The 25585-nt window shown below is 37.2% G+C and overlaps 1 protein-coding gene across 4 annotated transcripts in view; it reads left to right on the top strand.

Annotated features, from left to right (window-relative positions):
- LOC133991452 (neurexin-1a) overlaps positions 1-25585 on the top strand; it is a 257056-nt gene that overhangs the window by 200963 nt on the left and 30508 nt on the right. For 3 of the 4 annotated variants that reach the window (XM_062429859.1, XM_062429858.1, XM_062429860.1), the window contains 3 exons: positions 13028-13199; positions 19852-19941; positions 21315-21634. In XM_062429859.1, coding sequence (XP_062285843.1) covers positions 13028-13199; positions 19852-19941; positions 21315-21634 — 582 coding nt within the window. The remainder of the gene's footprint in view (positions 1-13027; positions 13200-19851; positions 19942-21314; positions 21635-25585) is intronic. The other variant, XM_062429861.1, reaches the window with a different exon arrangement.

The following is a 25585-nucleotide window of genomic DNA, read 5'->3' as shown; positions in this document are numbered from 1 at the left end:
GTCAGTTGTCTGATTTCGATGTTAGGTTGATGTGGGTTAAGCTCTTTGACTTGCAATTTCTCAGCCAAAATTCTCCTCTCAAATGGATTTTGGATAAGAGAGCTTATTGAATTTAGAGGCGGCTGAAATCCTGTGTCTGGAGTATCCGCGTTCATCATTGTCAATAATATCAGGTGTCCCTACTCCACTACACACTCACTCCTCCTTGGGCGATAAATTAATCGCTCTTTGGGCTTCAGATTCAAGGATGCTGATTGATTTATTTCCAGAAGAGATATTAAGAGAGAGGGGAGGCAAATTTTCCCCCATAGAGGCCATATGTTTTACTTATTGCATATTATTGGGCTTTTTTTTTCACCAGTCAAGTTGCGGTTTACATCAATCCATATACTCATATAATATTTGTAGTAAAGACTTTAAAGGGATGTAATTTATGTTTAATAGAATGTACTTAGTATATTTTACTTGTATGTGTTCATATGCATCGCAAATAAAACCGATTCTGATAGTTACACAAAGTTGTAGCCATGACAGTAGACAATGCTTCAGATGGATCCTTCACACTGATCTTCACCACAGTTTCAAGGTGGGCACCAAGATTAGTGTCACCAATTCAGCATAATTTCATCCCATTAGATATTTATGTGAAAACTTATGAGAAGAGCTATTGCTGTAACTGAAAACTATGGTTATCACTCAGCTACTTATATAGTCAACAATAATTAGATGTCAGTATAGAGAGACAGTAAGAAGAAAAAAAGACTAAGACCCAGTATATTTTATAATACTCATGGTATTAGTAAGACTTTTTTGCCCAACAATTGTCTGCAATACATAGAAGCAACTATCAGAACAGAGATATAGGGTCAGTTTCACTCCAAAATAGCTGCAGGACCCTGGGATCGAGACAATGATCCCATAGCTCTTTAGGGTGTTCTGTGTAAGTATCAGGCTCCCTTGTGTTTTGGGGAAAAAACCGGGCTAGCAACAGACAGGCATTTTAGGACTGTCTGAGAAAAACAAGACAAAAACAGCAATTCAGTAAATATCCCATTTGCTACAAAAATCACACACTTTCATGGTTATCCCTCATGATAAGTTGTGTTTTCTTCTTGGCTTATAGCAAGCATAGCCTTTGTTTTTGTTTTTGAAAATTTAAGTAGCACAACACTGTCCTGTGTGTATGACTATAAAATATTTTATTTTTATTGTGGGCAAGTAGTATAAATGGGAGACAAAAAGGATTGGTGTGGTTTTGGTCTGTAACTTTAAATCAATAATAATGTATCTATTTAAACAGTGGCATTTTTATTTAATTAGCATTATGTCAATGATGCAGTTTCAGCTCTCTTACTAACAATTCACATCACATCCATCCTCAGTTTTGATTGATTGGGGGGAAATTATTAGATCTCACCTGACCCCCTTGCTGTAAGGGGAAAACATCAAGGCTTGATTCTGCATCACAAATACAGCAACTGATATATTTCCCTTTTTTTCCCACTCAACTGCCCGACACTCATTAAACCCTACCAGGCACTGTTCAAAATGAAAATGGAGCCCGACAGCAGCTACAACAGAATTACATTTTTAAAATATTGTGAAAGCAACCACAGTCCTAAATTATCTGAGAAATCTAGGACGAGGCTCATTCCTCTGAGGTTTTAAGTAAAGCGTAGTCCTTGTCCTAACTTAACACCTCTTGTTCCAGATCCTTTAATGTATTCCTCTTCTGAGATGAACTCCATTCAGTGTGGGAATATGAAAATCAGTTTGAGCTATGTTAACATTAAAAGAAAGACAAGTAAGCGCACATGAATAAGTGAGAGGGCACAGTGAGACTCTTTTTGTCTGTCGCGTTGGAATCAGAGAGGAACAGAGGTGGGTTGAGAGAAGGAAAAAAAAGTCACAATAATACATGGAGCTGATGGGAAATAATGTTGGAGAACTTGAAAAAAGTCATCCATGAAATTGCTTGTTGCATCCTTTAAAACCTCTTGATTGATGGTGGCAATTTTAAAGCTTGGCAGTTTCCCAGTTTTGTGGAAGTATTAGAAACAAGTACTCCGGGCTTCTGTAAAAGGAAAAATGCTCCCCAAAACACTTTAACCCTGCTAAATTATAGCTATGGTCAATGTACATTTCTGGGTCCATTTTGGTGTCTGTGCAGTGTGTTTTTTCTGTTTCTTAAGGATAAATGGTCATTACAATAGACGACTACAGCTGTGGGAAACTTTACAGGGAAAGTGTTGCTTTTACTGGCTGTTATTTTTTACAGTGCATGTCCAATTTAAGCACTTTAAAGTTGGGAAAAAAAGATAGCAGTAGGGCTGTTGCTCTTAATTTAAATTCTGAGTGAAGTCTGATATTGGAAATTGCACACTGGCTAAGCAGTTGATATTCATTTTCCACCTTCAACAAAATGATGTATGAAAGATAGCATTAACCATATCTTTCTTGTGAATGACTGCTTAGATTATAACAATTGCTGTCACTGCATTTCTATATTTCCCTCATCACTATGCAACCAGCCTAATACCCTCTATACTCTTTAACCACTATCCTTGTTGCAGCTTTAGATTTAGTTTTGCAGTTTGCTCAATGAATAGCAAATCATTTATTGATATGTTTCACAGCAAAAACAACAGAATAAATTATTGCACTGTAAAAATTACACCTTACAAATTGGTTAAGAGCTATACACGTCTCTGCAATACAAATTGTATCAAATTTACATTAAGATTCTTAAAAACTGAACTGTACTAACACAGCATTTATGTTATGCTGCTTTCACATGGATTTAGACAGACAGTAGACAGCAAACCAGAAATCATTATAGTGGACAAGAGCAGGACAATAAAATTAGGTGAGGCCGGCAGAGAATACCAGCCATGTTAACAGAAGGAATCACTGACATCAGAAATTCAAATATTTTAACTTTTGCCATCCTCCACAACAGAATTTACATCGGATGTAACATTAAAAACAAGAAACTGGACATATGGTAGGCAAATATGTCACAGTAATAAGTGTTGGGTTTTTTTTCCAGGTGAGAAAGTAATTCCCAGTATGTGGTGATTTTATCGAAATAAGGCTTGTTTGGAAAATTGCTTTGGCACTTTTGGAGATTTGGGGGAGCCGCTGGCCAGGTTTGTTTGTTTTTCTTGTGCCATGCAGAAGGGGTTATCTGCTTGAATCCATGTGAATGCAGGTGTAAAGAAAGAATACCAGAGAAAAAACATTATTCCTTTTCAGTACTGAGGTTTAATAAATAACAGAGACCTGGAAATCACTGGTTGATTATTTTCGAAGGTTGAACTATAACTGTATTTTCCAAAGTTTGTGTAAATAATCATCTTCTGTCTCATACACATTAAAATAAATTACATTTCATACGCATGATATGTAATGTATTATATATTCAAACTAATATTTTACAAACAGTATACTCCTAATGAAAAGTCCTGTATTTACTTGCCACAAATTGATGTGTGTTTTCAAGGCTCAATCAAGATCATCACTTTGGCGAAATTTCTGATGTACTTTTCTAAAAACAGAAAACTCTAAGATTAATTTATGCTGTATGCAGCAGGCAGGAGCATCTAACTCCATGTGCCAAGCGTAAGATTGCTTCATACTAGTTAATGGTGCCGTCTGAGATTTTTGGAAGACATCCACTGCTCTAAATCCCACAACATGATAGTCTTATTTGCAAGTGCTCATAATAGAAAATAGATCTACAGTATGAGAGCTGTGGTGTTGTTTTACAGGTCACAGTGCCTTCATCATTTTTTCAGTTTTTTTTTTTTACAGAAATCTGAAAAGAAACACAACAAAAGAAGTTGTGACTATATTAACTGTAGCAACGACATAGTCAATATGATTCTTGAAAATGCTCTTGCAGATGCTGTCACGTTTTCTGAGATCTGCTGGTGAGCAATGCTGCAGTGAAACCCCTCTGAAACCCCTCTGACCCCACTGATATTCTGTATTCACACTTCACTGTAAACTTAAGGCACTGAATGTACACACTTTAAAATGCAGTTTTGGTTTATACTGTACTCACATGTTAAAAGACCTTTTTGAACAAATAAGGTTTGAGAACCCTTTTTTTTGTCACAGACATCAAATTTGTCATAGTTAAAATGTGTCCCATGTTGAAATTGAAGATACTGTAAGGTGTCAGCCAGATGTTTTCTTTTGAGCTAACAGTGTTATACAAGGAGTTTCTGTCACATACTAGGCTTCATTCAGGGTCATAATCTCAAACCAATAAGCAATACAGCTCCTGATAACCAAATTCAATAATTACCATATGAAAGACAGTTCTTCCAAATAAATAATAGTTAATTTTCATATTTGGATTTGCAGCTGCAAAAGCCACCATAACAAATGACCAAATGTAATGCCATCACACTTGTTCCAGAGATGTGTTGAACAGCTTTTTACACAGATGAATATGGATAAGAATGCAAAGCAGGTGACATTGAAACAATGCCATGAGAGTGAAGTGGCAACACCATCTCAGACTTCATTTGTGTGTGCTGGTTGGGAATTTACTGGTCGAGTGGTCTACAGAGTTTCGTTTTGTCCTGCACCCTGTCACTTTCACTTCCTTGGTCATGTAGAGAGTGACAGAATACTACTAGGGCTGTAGGATTTATCATATTTTTGTTCTTTAATGAATTCCCACAGGAAACAGAAGAGCTACAGTATTCAAATGTCCAAAATTCACACAGCCAGTGGCTGCTCCCCACCATTTGCTTTGTTGAAATTGTGATGAAGTCCACTACTCTCGTGCTATGTTTAAAAAAGATCCAGAATTTGTCCCATCTCATATCACCACTGGAGTATCCAACAATGTCTGACACAGAATTTATCCATCGCTCTCCATTGCTCGACACGATTTAACATTATCAATATGTTGTAAAAAAGGAAACATGATGTTAACTGTATCAATAATCTATTGAAAATATTGTCAGCTGCGACAAACAACAGACCTAATAACAGAAAACTAAAACTATTATTCCAGTTCACATATCAGGCAGAGTGTTTGATGAGTTTGTTACTTGTGACTGTACATAAACAAAGCAGAGTTTTCCAATAATAAAATGTGTTATTTTTCTTTATAAGATCTTTTCTCCGTATGAGAGAGGGTTAACAGAGGTGAAAGCTATTCTACATTCACAGGTTCTTATTTGCAATAAATATTGAGGGGATATCTAATAAAGATAAATCTATTCCTTATTCTCTCTTTTTTCACTCCAGCTGTGTAGAACGACATGTTTACATATTTCAGCTAAATTAGCTGCTATTGGCTATAACCCCAGCGGTGACCATGAACAATTTTAAAATCTGAATCATATGGGTTTAATTTTTTTAACCCATCAGCAAAGTAAGTACCAACACTTAGAAAAAAAAAAAGACTGATTTGTTATAAGGCCGGGTTTTAAGTCTCAAACTGTGACACACGTAGAGCTATGAGAATCTTTTTGTGCCTTGAAATGTTTTATTATATAATATTGTCAACATTAATATCTACCCTCAGAGAAAAGAGTCATACAAATGTATGACTGGTCCGCATTACGCTGTATCATTCTCATATTTATACATATAACTTGAAATCCAAAAATAAACCATTTTTGCCAGTCAAGATGACATAGGTCTTATGTTGTAAACTCATTGTTATACTAGTCACCCAAATAATTATAAATTGAAAATTCAATTCCATAATTATGTAAATGTGACATAATTTAGTTGAACTGTGTTAAAATTGGGATTCTGAATTATCAGGGTGAAATATGTGTGACACATTTAACAAGATTAGCAAACCTGTCACGTAATTACAAGACAAGCTCATAGAGTGAGAAAACACAGTGGAACAGATCTCAGTAGAACAAGAAGGAATTGCATATTTATGAGAAAATATATTATTATTACAGGAAACCTGATGTAAAACAAGCCGTCAGAATAATGCCTACACCTTTTAATAAAGGTGAGCATAACTTTAAATTAAATTCTGGCAAAATTCACTCATCATCAGTTTTTGTTTTCCTTAATTGAGATCATCTGAGTAGACACAACAACATATTTGTCATGATGTATTTCCCAATCATGCTGTGTCTGGAAGTCTCGTTTTGAGGATTAAGGGTCAGTCATTGCATATGTTCCCTGCCTTCAAGCATATGTCTCCAGCTCTACCTGAACTCACTACCTTTTTTTCTTTTTTTTCATTTCTTGCTAAGGTGATTGCACTTTCCCCATTCTCCCCAAAAGAACACTTGATTATATTTGATCTTATTTAGCCAGAAAGCCGTGCTGTATGAATCGTACAGATGAAGTGAGGTGGACTCTTAGTATGCTCAGGGGGACAGAGGAAGTCCTGACGGAGAGAGGACAGAGATGAAGGTCGACTCACCCCGACTGCGCGCCAGCTGTCACAAGTGGACAGACAGGAGAATCACCTGAAACCTGAATTGATTTCTTTGAGCGAGAGAGAACGAAATTTCAGATATCTGTTGACCTCTCATGATGGAATGTGTCACAGCAGGGCCAAAGATGGAGCAAGAGAAAGAGTATAGATAGACAGCAAATGTCATTTCAGGAAAAGACAAGCAGGGCTTTTTGAAAAGCACCACTGGCCAGCTCCCATTACGGACACTCCTGTCACTTCCAACTGGACGTAAACTTCTGAACTCTGCTGCTCGTGTACCACTAATGAGAAAAAACTCTATTTTTTTTGCACTAATTTCCCAAGTGTAAAAACACTAAGTGCTTACGCATGTTTTCTTGCTACATCTCACAAAGAAGATACTGCTGCATTATACATAAGTATAAATTCATGTTTTCATATTATATCCTTGGTACTCGTTCAATAGCTGTATGTTCTGTTTTTCTCTTAGTTGCCTTCCTTCAAACAACTACTGCGGCTAGTTGATGATTTATTAACTTGAGGTATTTGATGAAACTCTCCTACAGAAAGCCACTTGATAGAGTCTCCTAGCAATGGAAACAATTTCAAGCCAACTTCACAGATAATTAGGAACTTTAGCCGGCGGACTTGTTTTTGAAATAAGCCGAGCTCCCAGCGAATGCACTTATACCTCACCACACTGGAAATGCTCCAAGGCGATGGTGAAATGATGGGGGAGGGGACCCTTGTCGAGCAACTTTGTTTCATGTTTTAGAGACTCTTTTAAGAGCTGACTAACATGCAGCCTAGAATCCATGCATACAGTTTTATCACAGTTGTGTACATGTTTTTATGCTAAATAAATACAGAAGTAAGGCATTTAAAAGAGGAGGATCTACTGTATACAGTATATATACTATATATCGGTATGCCGATGAGATCATGTAGGTTAATTGGGGCTTATTTTTATATCTCTGTGCTTATTTAAGTGGGCGATGGATAACTTGTCTGGGCAGTTAAACCTACCCTTCTGGAGTTTTTGTACAGTAGCAGTGCAGTGGAGCGCATATTTGCTCATTGGTTTCTTGCAATTTCACTGGTGGACAGTTACTGGCGGTAATGCAGCAACAAAAAGCAATGCACCAAAAAAAGACAGTGACGAAAAAAACTGCTAGCATGGAGATGAATTCAAACAAGGTAGGTTTAAATAAAAGAGAGCGAAAAACAGCTTTTCAAATGTTTTATGTTGAAGGAAATGGACTTTGGAAGTTTGTTAGACCTACAGGAAATATACAGTTTAGTGTAAAACAGGGTTGTGTTCTTTAGCAGTCCTATGATTAAAATGTTTATGTATGCAGGTAATTTGCTTTTACTGCTCCCATTCCAAATATGATTCTAACTTTGACATAAGATGTATATCAAAAAGAGTAATGCAATGATAATTAGCTATAATGAGGACAGCAAATGTATATCCTGAATTCTACTTAAATGGATTGCTCTTAAAGTAAACAATGGGGTCAAATATGTCTGAGAGCATTTTATAGATGACTTAATGGATGATAAAGATATATTATGAAAATGTAAAAAAAAAATATACACTGTGTTCAACATGCTTGTAAACCAATTTCATATGCTCTCATCTGATGTCAAAGTCTCTGAAAGAGCAGTTTATTGAGGTGAAGGGAAGGTATTGTGTGTGTGTGTGTGTGTGTGTGTGTGTGTGTGTGTGTGTGTGTGTGTGTGTGTGTGTGTGTGTGTGTGTGTGTGTGTGTGTGTGTGTGTGTGTGTGTGTGTGTGTGTGTGTGTGTTGTGTGTTAGTCATATGTACATCAGCATGCAGTAATAGTACCCACATGTGAGACAGTGATAAGGAGCCTCATGTTCACACATACAATTTGTTCATAATTGGAAAAGATAGAGAAAAACACATTGATGCATTGGCAAAACACGTGTTGTTTATTTGTTCCCTGTGAGAATAGTTGATTAGTTTTGTTTTCCTTTTTTGATGCAGCTTTCAGTATTTTATACGTATTGTAGGTATTAAGTATTTATGTGATACAGGTTTTTAAAGTTTGGGTTATCTCATCTCATGGTATTAGAGACTATAAATACACTGGAATTGATTTTAAATTGAACATACAGGCCCCACTGGTTTCAAACCCATAAAGACAATATACTGTAGGTTTGCCACAGCTCATAATATCATTAAATTGTTTGAGATATTAGGGAGTTAATGTATCATATGGCACCTCTGCTTTTATATGAGGCTGAAATTGTATTTTCTGCAACACCATAGCAGTGTGTCTATTCTGCCTCCAGGTTTGTTATGAATTCACCACCTTTCAAAATTATCTCATGCATGCATACATGTTTGCATGTTTGTGTACCCATAATTGCAGGAGGTTAGATGAATTAGTGCATAATGTACAGCATATGGAGCAGGAATACATGCCTAAAGAAAAAAAAATCCATTTTCTTTTGCCTAATTATTCCATTACCTCTGTAATTTCATTAACCAAGCTTTGCTAACAAAAGGAGAAGCAGAAGACTGTCAGAGGTAATTAAAAGATAAGGTGAATAGTACAGTCTGCTTGCCCTAGCTACATTAAGACATTGAGCTTCTACATTGAGAGCGTAATATCCCCTCAACATGTTTGTGTGCACACTTAGAGACACACACATATACACGCACCGAAGGGATAACGGAGGTGCTCCCCCACCTGCCAACAGACCCCTCACAGACATGTGCACTGGAGGGAGATGTGTTGCAGTCCCGTGGAGTCGGACTGGTGAGATATGAAATATGACGGGTGCACAATGGTTGTCAACATGAATGACTCATAAACAAGACTCACATTAGGACAGTCTACACTATAGTGTTCATTTTTGCAGAGATTGGAGAGGAGGGCCGACACCATCACAAATACCACTTCTCACTTCCTTTTTCTTTTCTTTTCTTTTTTTTTTTATGTTGCGTTTATGTGGGCTGGGGAAATAAGCTCGCTCCAGTAATCCATTACAAATGCGTGGATCATTCCGACTCGGTGTGTTTCTGTTATGCACTCGGTTTGTTTGACCCTCAAGCAGATTGTGAACAACATACCACACACATCCCCCTTTTTTTTTTTTTCTTTACAAAAACATGAAGACAAAACCTATGATTTATTTATTCATTAATTCATTATTTATGGGAACACTGTTATGAAGACACTGCTAAGTGAGTTTGATCTAAATTTTACAGCCTAAGCTGTCATTATGGGAATTATCTTGAATTACTTTTACGCATTTAACACATATTTGTTCAGATGTGATTTTGTTGCCATGATTGGAAGGGCGAAAAATTATACTACTCAGTAGTACCAATAATTTCACATGCACTTGGTCTGCAGAGGCTGTTTTGCAGCTTTATAGCTAGTAAAACAAGTATCCCAATGGCTGTATAATGACTGTGGATGGGGAGTTTTAAGGAGAAACTGACACCCTGAGTATTGCTGTAGCTACTCCACCCTCCAGCTGCAAGGATGAGGAGCATAAAAACGAGCAGATTAGAGGAGAATAGTGGATCAACTTCATCAGTTAATTAAACTCTATTGCAGCTTGATGAGCAATTAATCAAGGCAGCATGCAGAGTGTCAGGCAGGGCTGGGTTCTTCGGGTGCGGTATGTGTGCACCATACAGTATGTTCCCGGGGGGACAGCCCTGTGGGGAGCAGCACTTACCAAGTGAGCAGCCCTAAAATTGTACAGGGTGTAATGGGCTGGGTTTATATAAGCAGCTATCAATCACTCTCTGACATAAGCCTGCGCCCTATTAGAGCTCCAGGATTAGGCTACTCTCAGTGCTGAACTAAGTGAGAAACTACTTGTCTAAGTAGATTGAATTTCAGGAAATGATGAAATGTATTGGAATATTATTTAGAAAAGAATAATAATGGGAAACATGGCCTCTAAGTATGTCAGAAATTTAACTTTGTATTTTTCTCAGCCTGAAGATTTAGCTCTTATCTTTCATCAGACATCTGACTCCCTAAATCTGATGTTTGGGTTTTCGTGTTTTGTCTGTTACCACTTTCATCTACCTCTTCATATCTTTCAAGACTGTGAATTAGGCTTTTTTTATGCTATGGAAATTTGAGTTGGCAGTTTGTGACTAAATGCAGTAAATTTATTAACGAGACCATGGGGAACATTAAAAGTCAATTGAAGGAGGCTATTAAAAGCAGGATTTTAATTGGGTTGGTCCCTCCACTGAACCTTTTTTTCTGTCTCATCTTTTTTTTTTTTTTTTTTCAAGAGCAATGGTACTAAAAAGTTCTGAATTAATGTGTTCAGTGTGTGATAGTCCTTGAAAGAAAGTTCCCTTCTGGTCTGCCATCACAGATGCTATTCTTGTGTGGAAAATGATAAAAGTGTGTGCACAGCAGCCTTGGTGTGAGGTCTGATGTTGGCATATGCTCATGGTATCTGCTGCCTCTTGCAGCATTTAGTCCTAATGAGAAGCTGTCTCCGTGGCTCTGGCTGAAGGGTTTCAAAAGGGGCAGATCTCTCAAAATGACACAGATTAACACATGCGTGAGGGTTTTACTACAACATCAGTATCTACAGATCATCCAACCCACTGAGTTCTGAAAACCTGACTGAAGCTCACTACTGTGCTTTTGACTTTTTGTTGATTTGGTGTTTATGCCTTCAAGGAGTAAGTAAATTGTGTTAGTACTGTAGGTTTAATGCATCAGATTATATAATCTGTTCAAATTACATTACAAAGCATTCAATTGTCCTAGTTTTTGTAACAGGGTGTGACACATTACAAATGGTTTTAATTGCACTTTAGCTTCTGGCTCTTGAGACGGGCTCAACTCATTCTACACTTTGAGGGAGCCACACACTTTGTGTGTGTGTGTGTGTGTGTGTGTGTGTGTGTGTGTGTGTGTGTGTGTGTGTGCGTGTGCGTGCACGTGTGCGTGTGCGTGTGCGTGCGCGTGTGCGTGCATGTGTCTGTGTGTGTGTGTGTGTGTGTGCCTGTGCTTGTGCTTGTGCTTGTGCTTGTGAGAGTGAGAGTGAGAGAGAGAGAGAGAGAGTGTTGGGGGGCTTGAAAAAGAGTCAATTTGTGCATATGGAAGAGTTGTAGAAAGAGAGATGGAGATGCAGTGTAGTATTGGCTGTGCTGACTGGATAATGACATGCAGAGTGCTGCGCTGCTACAGTAGGTTGAGCCTCCAACCAGATGCTCCTTTCACTGCAGCTCATAAGCAGTGAGAGAGAGGCTGCACTAACATATGCATACATTTTAGCTGGATTAAGCAGTAAGATTCAGGGACTTCAATCATGTACTGTAAAAGAAGCTTATTAGAGTAGATATCAATCGCTTGTGGATCTAAGCAGACTGAGGCTAAATTGGGTTCAAACTTCCTTTGAGACATTTTCTTTATATCTCCATGCTTGGACTGTTGTTACGCGCTCGGTGTAGCGACGGCAGTATTTACTGCAATGTAATGATTCAGTCTCAATCTCACTGTTTGGATTCAGTGACATCCTCTCAGCAAGCTTTGAAGCTACTGTACGATGGTTGATGTGATGATTGGGAGAGGAGTCCCTAGAATATTTCGTATGACTGATGTTATGAGCCCAATAAAGAAGAAAATATACAGTGAGCCTATGTGTCCTGTTTAGATATTCTTTCCAAGTTTTTAGGAAGACAAAACTTTCAGAAACTCATTCAAGTACAAAAAATACATGTTAAATGTAGCTGCCAATCAGAGGAAAAAGTCAATATATCCTGCCATACAGTCCACATGGAGTTGTGATAAGTAATAATACTTTAGTATCAAGGAGAGCAGATGTGTTTATATACTGTATGTTCCTCTAAGGGGTGACAAATATAGACACAACAGCACTACTGCAACACTACACAGATGGACAGATGAACAAGTACTAATGACATCATGTTCGTTATCTTCATGTTTTCTGGCCTCATTTTAATGGTGTATTCAATCTACTTTTGAGTTTGAGAATATAAAAGTAGATAATACAAAGTTAACTTCAAAGGTTTTCCTCATTCTAATCTTATGTTCTTCCTTATTTAATAATCACAATTAGGCTTACCTATAATGTTCAGAATTCGGTGACGGCCAGTGCTAACCTCAGTCTCTTCCCCTTCAAACAGAACAAGGATTTTATGTTTAAAATGGACTCCAGACGGTTAATTTAATTAAGCTTGCGGTCCACTATATACAGTGCAGCCCTGCTAATGGGGTGAAATACAGTCTACAAACTGACTTCATGAACAAAGTTTGTATAATTCAATTAAGGTGATTCAATTATGTATAGTACAAATACTGTATAGTGTAATGAGTGACCTTTGTTCTTTATATGATTGAATTCCGAGAATGATTGTAGACTGAAATAAATATTTAGTAATATCCAAAAAAAAAAAAACTGTCTCTGAAATATATACTTGCTCTGTTTACACAGAACAGAGTTCTTAATTTCTCTGTAACTTTTTAAAAGAAGTAAAACAACGTTCATATAAATATGTGTTGGGCATTTCACAGTGAAGCTGTTTACTACTACTGTCATTAAAACCTAGTCTTATTTGTGTTCTTCTCTTTTCAGGAAAAAGGAAACATTGCCGTTGTATTTAATGTCGGAACAGATGACATTAATATTGAGGAGACATCAAAGTTTGTAAATGACGGAAAGTACCATATAGTGAAGTTTACGAGGAGTGGGGGTAATGCCACTCTGCAGGTGGATGACCTGCCAGTCATTGAGCGCTACCCCACAGGTGAGTGACCCCCCTCTGCCTTTAACTATATCTGCTTCTGCTTAAAGGTTATAAAATGACCCAGAGATTATCAAAACAACTATTACAGCCCTATCAGTTAGGATGTTTACGTTGACTTGGCATGTGCTTTAATTGCTTTATATTGTTCTGTTTCCAGCAGCTGTTAGGAGTAATACCAGTGTTGTTGAGGGGTTTTTTTTTTCTCTCATCTCCGATGTTTATCGCTTTACATTAATCGATGCTGTTAAACATCCTGGATCTGTGTAAAAGGTTGCACTTAAAAGCACCCATTGTCTAAAATATAAAGTGCATTAAATGGCAACCACCCACCCTGTCTCAATGTCTGCACAGTATTCCCTATATACATTAATAATCCACCTACAGTATATGTTCACATAAAGTCAAATCAATAGACTATTTACAGCCAAATTACCATTTTTAGTGTGGCAAGTAATTGTGTGCCAGTTCAATATTTATTCCTCTGTCAATACAGCTGATTGATTGAACGAAGGCCACGGGTAGACAAACCTGTAATAACAAATTAACTGTTGCTTACTCAGAATTAATTACCAGATGATCAGCTGCATTACAGCATTCTGGTTTAACTTTGTCAACGCACTTTCATATTAATCACTTTCACAGTTACTAATAACAATAATCTTTTTTCCGTTGTGTAGCACTTTTCTTAAACACAATTAACATGACAGAGGAAGATGAATTCACCAATTACTGTGCTGTGTTCTCTCAGCCTTCGATGTGTTCCACAATGAGTATTTAGTAATTTATAAAAATGATATATATAATGTCAATTATATGTTGTATGGCTGCAATATTTGTATTACATTCACAGTGTTGCAGTAACAGATAACTTACACATGAAACTGGAAAGTGTAGATTCATATTCTGGGAGATGTCTGTGTGATACTATTTTTTTTTTGTTGGGGGGGGGGGGGGGGGGGGGTAATCTGTTAATGGAAATGGAAAATAACTCAGCAACACTGGTATGTTTCTGTAGAATGTCAGTTTGTCAGTAGTATGACTGTTTTTACTTGAAAAATATTTAAATGCCACTTCTTGTGTTGTTGAAATTGTTAACCTTTAACTGCTTAAAGGCTTTGACAAAACCTACAGAGGATTAAAGGAGTGTGATGACTGTTCTGTAAAAAAAAAAGTAATGCTCACATAAAAAAAACAAAAAGAAATTGAAGGAACAGGTAATTTACTCATTGCATGTGTGCATTTACTCCAGAAGAGTGTTCCGGGGGCGACGGGACAAACACAAGACAAATTCAACCTGTCTCTTCCCGTATGCATAATGTTTGGTGACCTTTTTAACTGTGACCAGTGCATTCATCCAAATGAAAGAGGGTTGAGAGAGGGACTCAATCTTTGCTGTTTGCCTCAGGTGAAACAGGGACGCTAATGGCGTTTGACATGTCGTGGACATGGCAGAATGCACAACAGGGTTAAACGCCTGGATGCTACTATCTCAATCTTCAAACAACACCCTCAGTTCTCAAGACTCCCATGATACATATAGATGTGCTGCTCATAAACTGAATGTAATTGGTGTAAACAATTTTTTTAAAAGTTGCTATAATTGTCATTAACAGTCACTTAATGGAGGTTTTATTTATTATTAATTATTATGGTGAGCCTGTGCTCAATATAGTATATAAAAACACTGTCAATCAACATCACTGACATACAGTAGCTTTGTAGTTTATAATTTATTGGACTGTTTAATATGCAGCAATAGAAAACAAAGCCCACTAAGAATTCCATAGGCAAGTGAGTTTTATTATATTTCTCACTGGTTATATTGCATTGTAAGTAGGAGCAAAATCTGTGTATTTTGAATTCCTCATCATTGTAAAATCTAAATGGCCAGATAATAATATTAGATGAATTCCTCTTATGATAAGTGCTGAGTTATAAATGCTTCAGGGGAAAGTGACCAACCTCATCCCCACCAATCATGCGTCAGTGACAATGCCAAGTCAAGCTACCTTATTAGACTCGTTGCAGACTAATTACATCTAATCACAATTACTGCGCAGTTCCTCCCCTCATCCCCAGCACACAAAGCCATTATTCTCTCAGCTCGCCTGTAGTTTGATTAGTATCCATGTATGCCTCTAACGCACTCATAATAGCAGCCCTCAGCCACTCTTAGGCCACTCACAGATCAACAGTGATTATAATAAGAGTAGACAGCAAAGATAAAAATGATGGCTGGAGAGTGAGAACGACAGAGAGGAGGAGATTATATGGGAGGGCGCGATCATTCTCAAAGCCAGGAAATAATTGCTTCACCAGGGCCTATATTGCTGCCCTCGTAATCTCATTAAAAAGTCTCGTACTGCATATATGGGCCATTAAAAGTCTTTAGCACAATTATTAGAATCTAAAATGCAAGACATGCACGCCAGCACATAGCTAACCCTCTATTTGTTGTAGTTTAGCTCTATTCCCTTTATCCTCACCCCGCTTTCATTCTGCGCCGCGCACAAAAGGCTGGGCAGCAACAAAAAAATCTACCCCTTCTCCTGAGTCTTGGCCATGGAAGTAATACCATCACAATGGTGCTGCCAGGCCCGCAGGGTACAGGTCAGTATCCTATCGGAGCACCCAATGAACACGGGCTGCACACAAAGATAATGGAGAAGTCCCTGGCCTTATTCTTTTACTGTTATCAGAGCGTGGTGCACTTACAGAGCTCTCTGTCTCTCACTCCATTCCCCTCAGCTCTCAGTTCCCTCTTTTTCTGTCCTTTTTACCTCTATCTGTCCACCCCTGCCCCCCTGTGTCGATCTCACCCTCTGTCCTGTTTTTCCACCTTGCGTTGGGGAGTTTGATTTGTGGGATACAAGAGGAGGAGGGTTAGGTTTATCCATCAAAGCTCCATCCTATCTGCTCTGGTTCCTCCTCTGTTTTATCCATGAGCCTATTCAGTCTATTGTGCGAGCAGTCATCACTGAGCATGCTTAAAAATGGTGCAATGGCTCCCACAGCCAAAGTAGAATAAAAAAGGGAAAATGAATAATAAAAAAAATAATAGTGAGATTTGTGTAGTTTCCTCCTTTTTAATTCTCATAGCTCCATGAACAGAAGAATCATTTGCATATTTGTTCAAAAAATGTGGCGAGTGTCCTAGGGCTTGTAATAAGATAAAGCCCCCACCTTATCTGACCACTTTATTAACAAAAAAGAAAACAAGTGAGTGAGGGCAAAGCAGGTCGGTTGGGACGGCTCAGCTGAATCGCTGCTGTCTGGCGGTGGAGATAAGCTAGGCTGTCCCATACCAAACCAAATCACCACTCAGCAGCAGTCACAGGCTCCGCTCTAAGGCAGGATGAATGGGCTCTACTGCTGCATCGAAGCCCAGGGGATAGCATTGTTTAACACTCTGATGTCCCACAGTGGGGATCAATACACGATCAGACCTTGATTATATCCACACTTAATTAACCCCAGTATAAGGATAGACTGAGTGTGGCACGCGGTGCAGAGCCAAACAGATAAAGAGCTACCGTCTTTGAAAATAGAACATGTTTTTGCACAAAAGTAGAGGATTTTGGCACAGTTGCACACTGTGTGTGTGGATAAGTGTGTGTTCACTGTATGTGTGTGTGCCTTCTAGCCTGACACTATTGTGTGGTTTTCTATTAGTTCCCTTGCACTCCTCCTCAACAATTTCATATTTGTTAAAAATGTTAATAACAGCGAGGAGAAATATAAAAAGGTTGTGATTTTAAAAGAAAATAAAAGATATCCAAACAGTTATCCATTGTGGCTGTCAAGAAATTAAATATGTAAGAATATAAACAAATTAGAATTAATTAATAATGCCTTTATTAGATTTAAATGAGTGTGAATGATGTGTCCTCACCGTCCTCCCAACAGCTGTAGGCTAACTGTTCTCCAGAGCCCAGTTTGACGCTGACCTCTCCTCAAATGAGGTGTCAGAGTAGCAGCAAGCAGAGAGGTGACATAGCTAACACCCCATGACTGACAAATGGAGGTGACTAGAATTAACAAAGCCTATGAACACTCCATGACAACATTCAATTTAGGGCATTCAGAATCTAAGTAATTGCAGCTGTGTGTGTGCATTTTATTTCTTTGTTTTTTTACGTCTTTGTGTGTAATGCAATGATGAGGAATAATAGGGGGTGTAGAGCTCCAGGAGCCTTGCATAGCAGAAATACAGTGTGTTAAATTCACACACAATATGTTAGATGTTACATAAGCAGAAAGCACCTAGAGGATGGTGTTATTTGCATACACATACCTGGAAGAACATTCTTTCTAACAGCAGCAAGAATTTAAAGTGTTTCTCAGTAAATATGTGTTTTATTTACAAGATAAATCTGGTGATATATTTTTTATGTTCTATATTTTTTCTTATTGTAAACAAATTCTTATGAAAAGACTAAAACCAACAATGGATTGATCCCACTAACAAGTACGGGTATTTACTGTGTAGCCAGCCTATTCCTTTGTGCCACTGAGCTTCACGTTCTCCAAACACTATTAAAAACACATCAATGAACCACACCATTGCACTTGGTGACATTTTCCTTCATTATGATGAACATGAGCATTGTAGGTTATTTGAGGTAATCCCACACACACCGTCCTGCTAGCATAAATATTTATTAGAGCCCCACATGTTGATACATCCACTTTTCAAAATAGCCCCCGAAAATGCACAACTTACTCCTTTTTGAGTGACATTTTCTCAAAGTTACAGTGCCCAGCTGTTTCAGGAAATCATTAAGTCCTTTTAAATGAAAGTATTCACAATCAATTTGTATAGATTTGCATCTTCAATTGCAACCAGTGGACTCAAGACTGAGTGCCACAACCTGGGAAATTCACAAATTATTAAGAGATTAAGACTAACACATTATTGGTTTTGGTCTTTGTGTGAAAGTTGTTGATATTTTCAAGAATATTGTGAGCTCTTTTCATTAGTCACTATAATTATACTCCTCACTACTCTACCCAAGGAACTTGTAAGGAGTGAGAACAATTGATTGTTCAAGTGACGTTTACACAAAATCTTCATTTCAAGTAGAAAACGGTGTCCATGTGTACGTTTAAATGCAGAGTTTATGTAGGTTGCAATCAAATAGTGTGGGCATAACATGAAATTTTGATGTAGCAAAAAATGTTCTAAATGTCCATCACAGACTGATTGGGTTGCCTGAAGGTGCAGTATCAAATGTTGCTAACTTAATCACATTCAGAAATATGCATTAAATAATAAATACTGTCCATGTGTGGCTTTGTTGTAATACAGAATATTTTTCTTTATGTCAATGTTGAGGCAGAAGTGTTCCACTGAATCTCTTTCATAAGCCTTTGTGGTCCAACCTGGCGCAATCAACTGCAGCCAAATTCCATGAGCTGTATCGACAAGCTTTAAACCCCTTTTCTGTGCAGCTGATCCTCTACAGTAATTCAAGCTGATGCGATTAAAAAATGTCTTTTTATGCGTCCTCTTACCTCTAAGACCTTTCGTCAGACCAACTGTGCATCCGTTACAAGGTTACTTCCTTTTTTCCGTGTTGCTGCGATCTTTTCCTCTCTGAAGCTATTCTCCAATACATCACTGTTAGCTACTGGATCTTTTATCTGCCAGAACTGAATTAATATAGTTGATGGGACAAACATTGACAATCTGCTGGAAGAATGGAGCTAACTGAATTCAATCTCTGCAGACAATACCAAGGGAAAAGCACTCAGACACAGTGCCACTTTGCTGAACGTCTTCTGTTCTGAGGAGGGTATTGGCCTTGACAAAAGGGTGATGCAGAGTTTGCCCTCATTAATGCTAAAGTGCCCCTACAATCTTGGAAAGGAGTTTTTCTGTAGATGCACTATCCACTCCTGACACTTATTTGACTTATTCTTCGAATGTTGGAAAACAACTTTTCTGACGTCATCAAAACATAAACTGTACAATATTAACTACTCAAACTTTATGACTCGTAGTTTTTGTCAAAGCCCTTTTTGTTGAAGAACTTTATAATGTATGTATCTACTTTAACATTGTTTCTGATTCTTCTCTGACTAGATGCTCTTAATGTATATACTGTGTAAATTGTTGTACTGCAATTAGCTCATTATTTCTTGTCAATTAGGCTATTTATAAATGGGGTTGGTATTGGTAATATGTTAAAGTTAAATGGTTCTGTCCTTCAAACCATAAAAGGGTGACTTAACAATAAATTCAAATGATGTTCTTTTTGAAAATGTATATAACTAGCATAAAAGCCATTTAAAAAGATACAGAGGGAAAAGACAAGTGGGGTGGAGATATTTGGCTAAAGATTTTGTAATTGAAATTGTATAAATTTGTGATTTGGTTTGGTTGATAATATAGCTCTATTAACCTAGATGAAACATTTGCGTGCTAATTCACTTATTGTCAATTAATATAGGCCTAATTTGTTGGCTAAAATAAAATAAAATGAGTGAACTTTGTTCAAATAATGTTTGAGTAAATATTGTTTTTTTAAATATATAAAACGTTTTAAATATAAAAACCTTGTGCAGTTGTATAGCTCCAGCATTAAGTATGAACATTTAACCTTTGACCCTACAGATTGTAACCAATGAAATGTCTCTTTAAACTTTAAAGGCAACAATGATAACGAACGCCTGGCGATTGCTAGACAGCGAATCCCATACCGACTTGGTCGAGTAGTTGACGATTGGCTACTCGACAAAGGTAAAATCACTGATTAAAATTTCAAATAAAATAATTTGATCATAACCAAGTTGTAGCAATATTTTGTAAATAATAAACTTAAAAAATAAATGTTCAGTAAAACTTAAAAACAAAATGATTTGAACAGTTAAATTTAGTGTTTTATATTTTTCATAATAATGTATTTATTTTATAGATGTCAGCTGTTTTAATACGTGTTTATTGTCAACTTAAGGTTAAAGGGACTGTAAATATGAATTTAAATCCACTTACTGAAGTAATATCACCATTGTTAAAATGTCTATAAATTACTGTAGCATTTTGCTGTAAACATCTAAATGATAAATTTAAAAGATCTAGTTTAGTCATTCATTAGTTGCTATTTTTAGTGTTTTTTGAAACATATGCAGCATGGTATGTTCCTTTATTAGTGTAATTTGATCTATTCTGATTAAACTGCTAGCAATGATAAATAGAGTGCAATATGAATTGGCATCAGAATTTTGAGTCCCTTTAACAGACATTGTAAATATGTATAGGGCATTAGATCAAGGAATTGTAATATAAAACAAACTGAGTGCATGCTTTGTTTTTTTATAGTTCAATAACTAATTCATATTTTTCACATAAAATGTGAAATGAGCCCTATCATCTCTTATGCTTTTCTTTTTGTTTCTGTTTTTCTTTATGAAAGTGTTGTCATACAGTGTTTTTGCTTTCCAACCATATCTATTTTAAGTTTAATTTTCCTTGGTTGCTTTTGCTAAAAGGACCAATAGCTTCCAATTTCCTTTCCAGAGGTGCATCCAGCTTTGAATTTAAGAAAGGTCCCATCCTTACTACAGTACCTTTAGCCATTTAGAATTGTTTTCCCCCAAGCTTGCTGTGCTCCAACTATGTAAATCCTAACATTTGAAAGAAAAATTCAAGATAACATAAGCATAGTATATTGAAACACATTCCCTTAGCTTTATTAACAATTGTTTTCTATATTTGTCTTATTTCCCAGGCAATTTCCTGCTAACAAATTGTCCATGTATATTACTTTCAAGATTGTTATCTTTTCAAATGTATTACATTCCCATTATATTACTACTTCTGATCTATCTTCTTTTCTTGTTATTTCTGACTAGACTGCCCTTTTAGCAAAGCTGCATTGATTTTCTAAATCCTGTGTTTTGATTTTATGTATTTTGCTTTTCATACTGTAGGCATCTCATCATTATTACTGCAATAAATTACCAGGGTTTGTCTCTACAACCCGTAATTTATTGGTCTCATTAGCCACTGGGCAAATAATTTGTCTTTCTGTCTTTTTTTTTTCCTGTTCAGTAAAAGTGACTGAGTCCACAGTTCAACGTTCTTTGTATATATGTAACATTGCTTTCCCACAGGGCGGCAGCTTACAATCTTCAACAGCCAAACCACTATACAGATTGGGGGCTGGGAGCGAGACCGGAGTCGATCCTTTCAGGGCCAGCTTTCGGGCCTCTACTATAATGGCTTGAAGGTGTTCAACATGGCTGCAGAGGGGGATCCCAACATTAAAATCCAGGGCAGTGTGCGGCTTGTGGGAGAGTCGCCCTCCTCTATTACACCACAGTCAAGTACCACAGCCAATCGCTCAGAGACGTCCACGTCCATCATGGAGATCACCACCACCACAGCATCCAGCAGACGAGTCAAGCAGACTACACCACGAGAGCCTCAGCAGGTAAAATGGTCTTTAAATTATTCTGACTTACTGGAAACCTAGTGTGATTTTTTAAAGTCATATGTAAAATGTATGTAAGTTTTGGAGGTAGTCACGCTGAGCCATGACTAGAGTTAAGCTGACATGCTGTGAGTGTTTTTCCATTACACAACACGGCAAATAAAAATAAGTTGTTTATCTGTTGGAGGTGTGCTGGTCATCTGCAGCTCTCCATCAAACATCATCATCACTGTAGCTGTTTCTGCTTATACTATCCCTTCCTGTATATTTCTAACTGAAGTGAACTCAACAAAATAGAACAAATATTTCCATGTGTTGTGATTTTGACCGGGTTTTTAGATGAAGCTCTGCTAATTTAGTGAGGAATATGTTTAATTTCCTGTAAATTCTCAATAAGGGTCTCCTGTTATTTAGCTTTTAATATGAAGCAGTAAAGCAAGACATATTGGGTTTGCATCAATGGCAACTTAACACGACTCTAATACTTGCTGCCCCTAGCAGCTTCAAAAAAGCTGGACAATCAGAATAAAGTGGGCTCATCAGGGGCCTTACAGAGACAGGTGCTAAAATAGCCTGTTAAAAGAGGCTAAACTGAGGGGCTGCATACTGGGTCAGTATAAGATAAATAAGGAGTTTTTTTAACTATGAAAAATGCAAAGCTACTCTAGTGGAGTCCAAGAATGACATCTAAAAATGAAGCTGGAAATGAGCATAATAGGTCCCTTTTAAGAAATGTTCCTACATGTCACTTCTGTTATATGTTATGACTTACTTTCTCAGCTTGATCCATTTTAAAATACTCACAATGCACAGCAGGAGTTAAGCACATCTAAGATTAATATAATACATTTCATCATTATGCTGTTATATTGTATCATGAAGTAAATGGCTTGCTTTATTGTGTCATGTCTTTCTTCTCCTTGACCTAAAAAATGGAGGAAAATAAGTCCATTGTTCCACCATTGGGAACAGCACCACATACACGCTTTCGAGTATTTCTCCCTGTGCAATCAGATGTGGCACCGTGGTGTGTGTGTGTGTGTGTGTGTGTGTGTGTGTGTGTGTGTGTGTGTGTGTGTGTTAGAGTGATAACCATCGTAGAGGTCCTCCATCATCTTTATCTGTCCTGCATGAGCGGTGCAGCATCTGCAGGAGCATATTACTTCTCAAATGCCACAATGTGTGACTGAACAATGCAACACAAAACGTGTGTCCTATCAAGTGAAATGGCAATAAGAGCATTTCTCGAAAATGCTCCCTGCCAAGAAGAAACGAAAAGTCGTCTTGAATCTGCTACAATACAGCAACAGCCATGAATTTAACTCTTCTTTGTGTCTTAGCTTGGATTAGTGAAATATTTATTTTACACATTGTCCATGTAAGATTTAAATTCCTAGACTGCAGTGCTGCAGATTTTTACTTTGAGTCTTAATTTCATAACCAGTGACTATATTCACTGTTATCATTGCTCTGGGAATTAGCTTGCAATAAACAAGAAGACAGAATTTAATTAAGATCTAGGAATACCTGCGACTGAACAATAAGATTAGAGTTGATTCATTTAGGTCACTGACAAAAAGTGTTTGACTAAATCTGAAGCAGTCACAATGTCGGAAATGCCTTCATGTGCTGTTGGTACAGAACAAAAATAGAAGCTTCATGGCCCACAGGAAATACTCTCCTTTTGTAAACAATAAAAAGGTGACCTCATTGATAACTAAGGAACATGTGCTTCAATCCTCATGGAGTTAACGCCACTATATCTTTTTCACATCAACACAGAACTGATTCTTTAAGCTCATGGCCATTTTATATTATGTCAAACTCTCAAACAAAACCTGATAGAAAGGGGCTGAGATTTCTTTGGTTTGAAAACATGCAGACCAAAAATGTGTCCAAATTTCAAATATTCTATGATTTAGTTCCATGGAAAGCATACATAGTAGCTTATATTAAGCATCTTCGTAGACTAAAATGACCCTTTAATCAAGGTTTAATCAGCTTTTACAAATATAGTTTAAAATAGTTTAAAAAATGTATGGATTTAACTCGTTTCTATTAATCGGATTGGTCAGGAAAGATTACAGCGTCTCCAGGAGGGGGTGGGTTTAACTTCATATTGAAAAATATACACACAATCTAAATTATTTAATTTTAATTATTTTTTTAAATATTATTTAACTCTCTTCTGTCTTTGCAGTTTGCAGTTCATACACACACCTTTTTCATTTTTTCAGAAAGAAATGTTTCTAAAACATGTCTAATGCTGTGATGAGTTTCATTATCCAGAAATTACTCAAACATATTCAAACCATTTTAAATATATGTTTCTCATATTCTCATATGTATTGTTGCTTTATGGAAACTATAAATGAGCCTTTAACCTTGAATTTTGGTGAATCTATGAAGCCAGTGTTAAGCTTTACTCAGAGATTTTCACCTAAAAAAAGATACAAACAAAATGTCAAGTTACTGTTCATCCTAGAGCCCATATTATGAAGTGACAAACTCCTCCTGGGTTTCAATAATGCAGCAGTAAACAGCCCATATTACTGGCCATGTCCTAACTCTGTTTCTGACCTGAGCCCATAACAGTTTGTGTAAGGGTCTGCAGATCCTGACAAATAATACAATCATAAATATTGATCCACTGGAATGGTTTTCTCTCAGACTCAGCATGGTTCCTGAACCGTTGCAGGAGCATGTAATACAGGCGAATATCAGACAATAGACTATAATTATATCCCAGCTCCATGCAGTGATATAAATTGCCACCAAGGAACCAAGAGATTGGCAGAAAGGAACAAGCTTGATAAGATGGATGCTCGTCTTTTCAGGCCTTTTCATCTGTAGAGAAATAAAGTGATATAAATAACCATGACAATTTAGAAATGTAGTGCATTACAGAGATATGCAATATGTGCATGGCATCTATATCTATTAATGTACTTATTTTTTGCTTTAGATGTGATGTGATTTTGAATATCTGACATTATCCCTTTATGCTAATCAGATTCTGTTTGAATACTTTAATCAATAACCATGTACAATTGCAATCATGTGTATAGCAATTGGTTTTGGTGTAAGCAGTGCAGTGTGAAGTTCAGTTTTTGGGAATCAAATACTTAGGTGAATGTGTGTATTCTTTTGAACGTGTGCAGTGTGTCATTAAGGTGCTAGGTAGGTTATGGATGATGTTTTTTGGCACAATAAATCAAGAGACAAGTTATGTTGCAAACTCACCTCTACAGTAGCACATAAAGGCTTTGTAAAAAGGGAATTAGCCAAGGCTAACTGTTTTTTAGGTGTTATCTAAGGCAATCATACAGAAAAAAGGTCATTGGATTAAAGAGTTGTTCTGGGATGTAGACAGAGAGATGAATGGGGCATGTAAAAATGTGTCCATTGGGAGATGTCAGTTTGTTCAGTTTGATTCAACGTGACAACCTTCCCATGGTGAGCTCCTGCAGAAGGACATTACTGTCTCAGGACACAGTTAGAAAGACATTGTGTGTGGACTCTGTTAAAAGAGATGGTGCATTTGCTGTCCTTTCCCTTGAATAGCCTGCATTTTAATCATTGTCCAGCTGTTCCATCTCCTTTCTGATGGCAAATACAATTCAGTGAATGCTTTTATATCCTAAGAGCCAAACATTACTGGGACACGTACTGTACATATTTAGTATAGCTGGCCCCAGTGGAAATGGAACTGCTAACACTGGCCAAGACTCTACCATGCTCTACCCAATGAAGCTCAATGAAAATGGCACTCCAAAATATGTAGTTCATGCTGGAAAAGAATGTAGTATTACATATTTAGGCTTGTACAACAATGAGAGATGAGGGCATTTGTTAACTCAACATGCATACAGTATGTCCAGTTAAAGTCACCTGTTGTTAGTACCTGTTGCTTACATTGTCTTTCACTGATAGATTGTCAGCAAAGTACCA

The sequence above is a fragment of the Scomber scombrus genome, chromosome 12 (genome assembly GCF_963691925.1).
Source record: "Scomber scombrus chromosome 12, fScoSco1.1, whole genome shotgun sequence".
Taxonomy (NCBI): Eukaryota; Metazoa; Chordata; class Actinopteri; order Scombriformes; family Scombridae; genus Scomber; species Scomber scombrus.
This window is presented reverse-complemented; position numbering and strand designations above follow the sequence as displayed.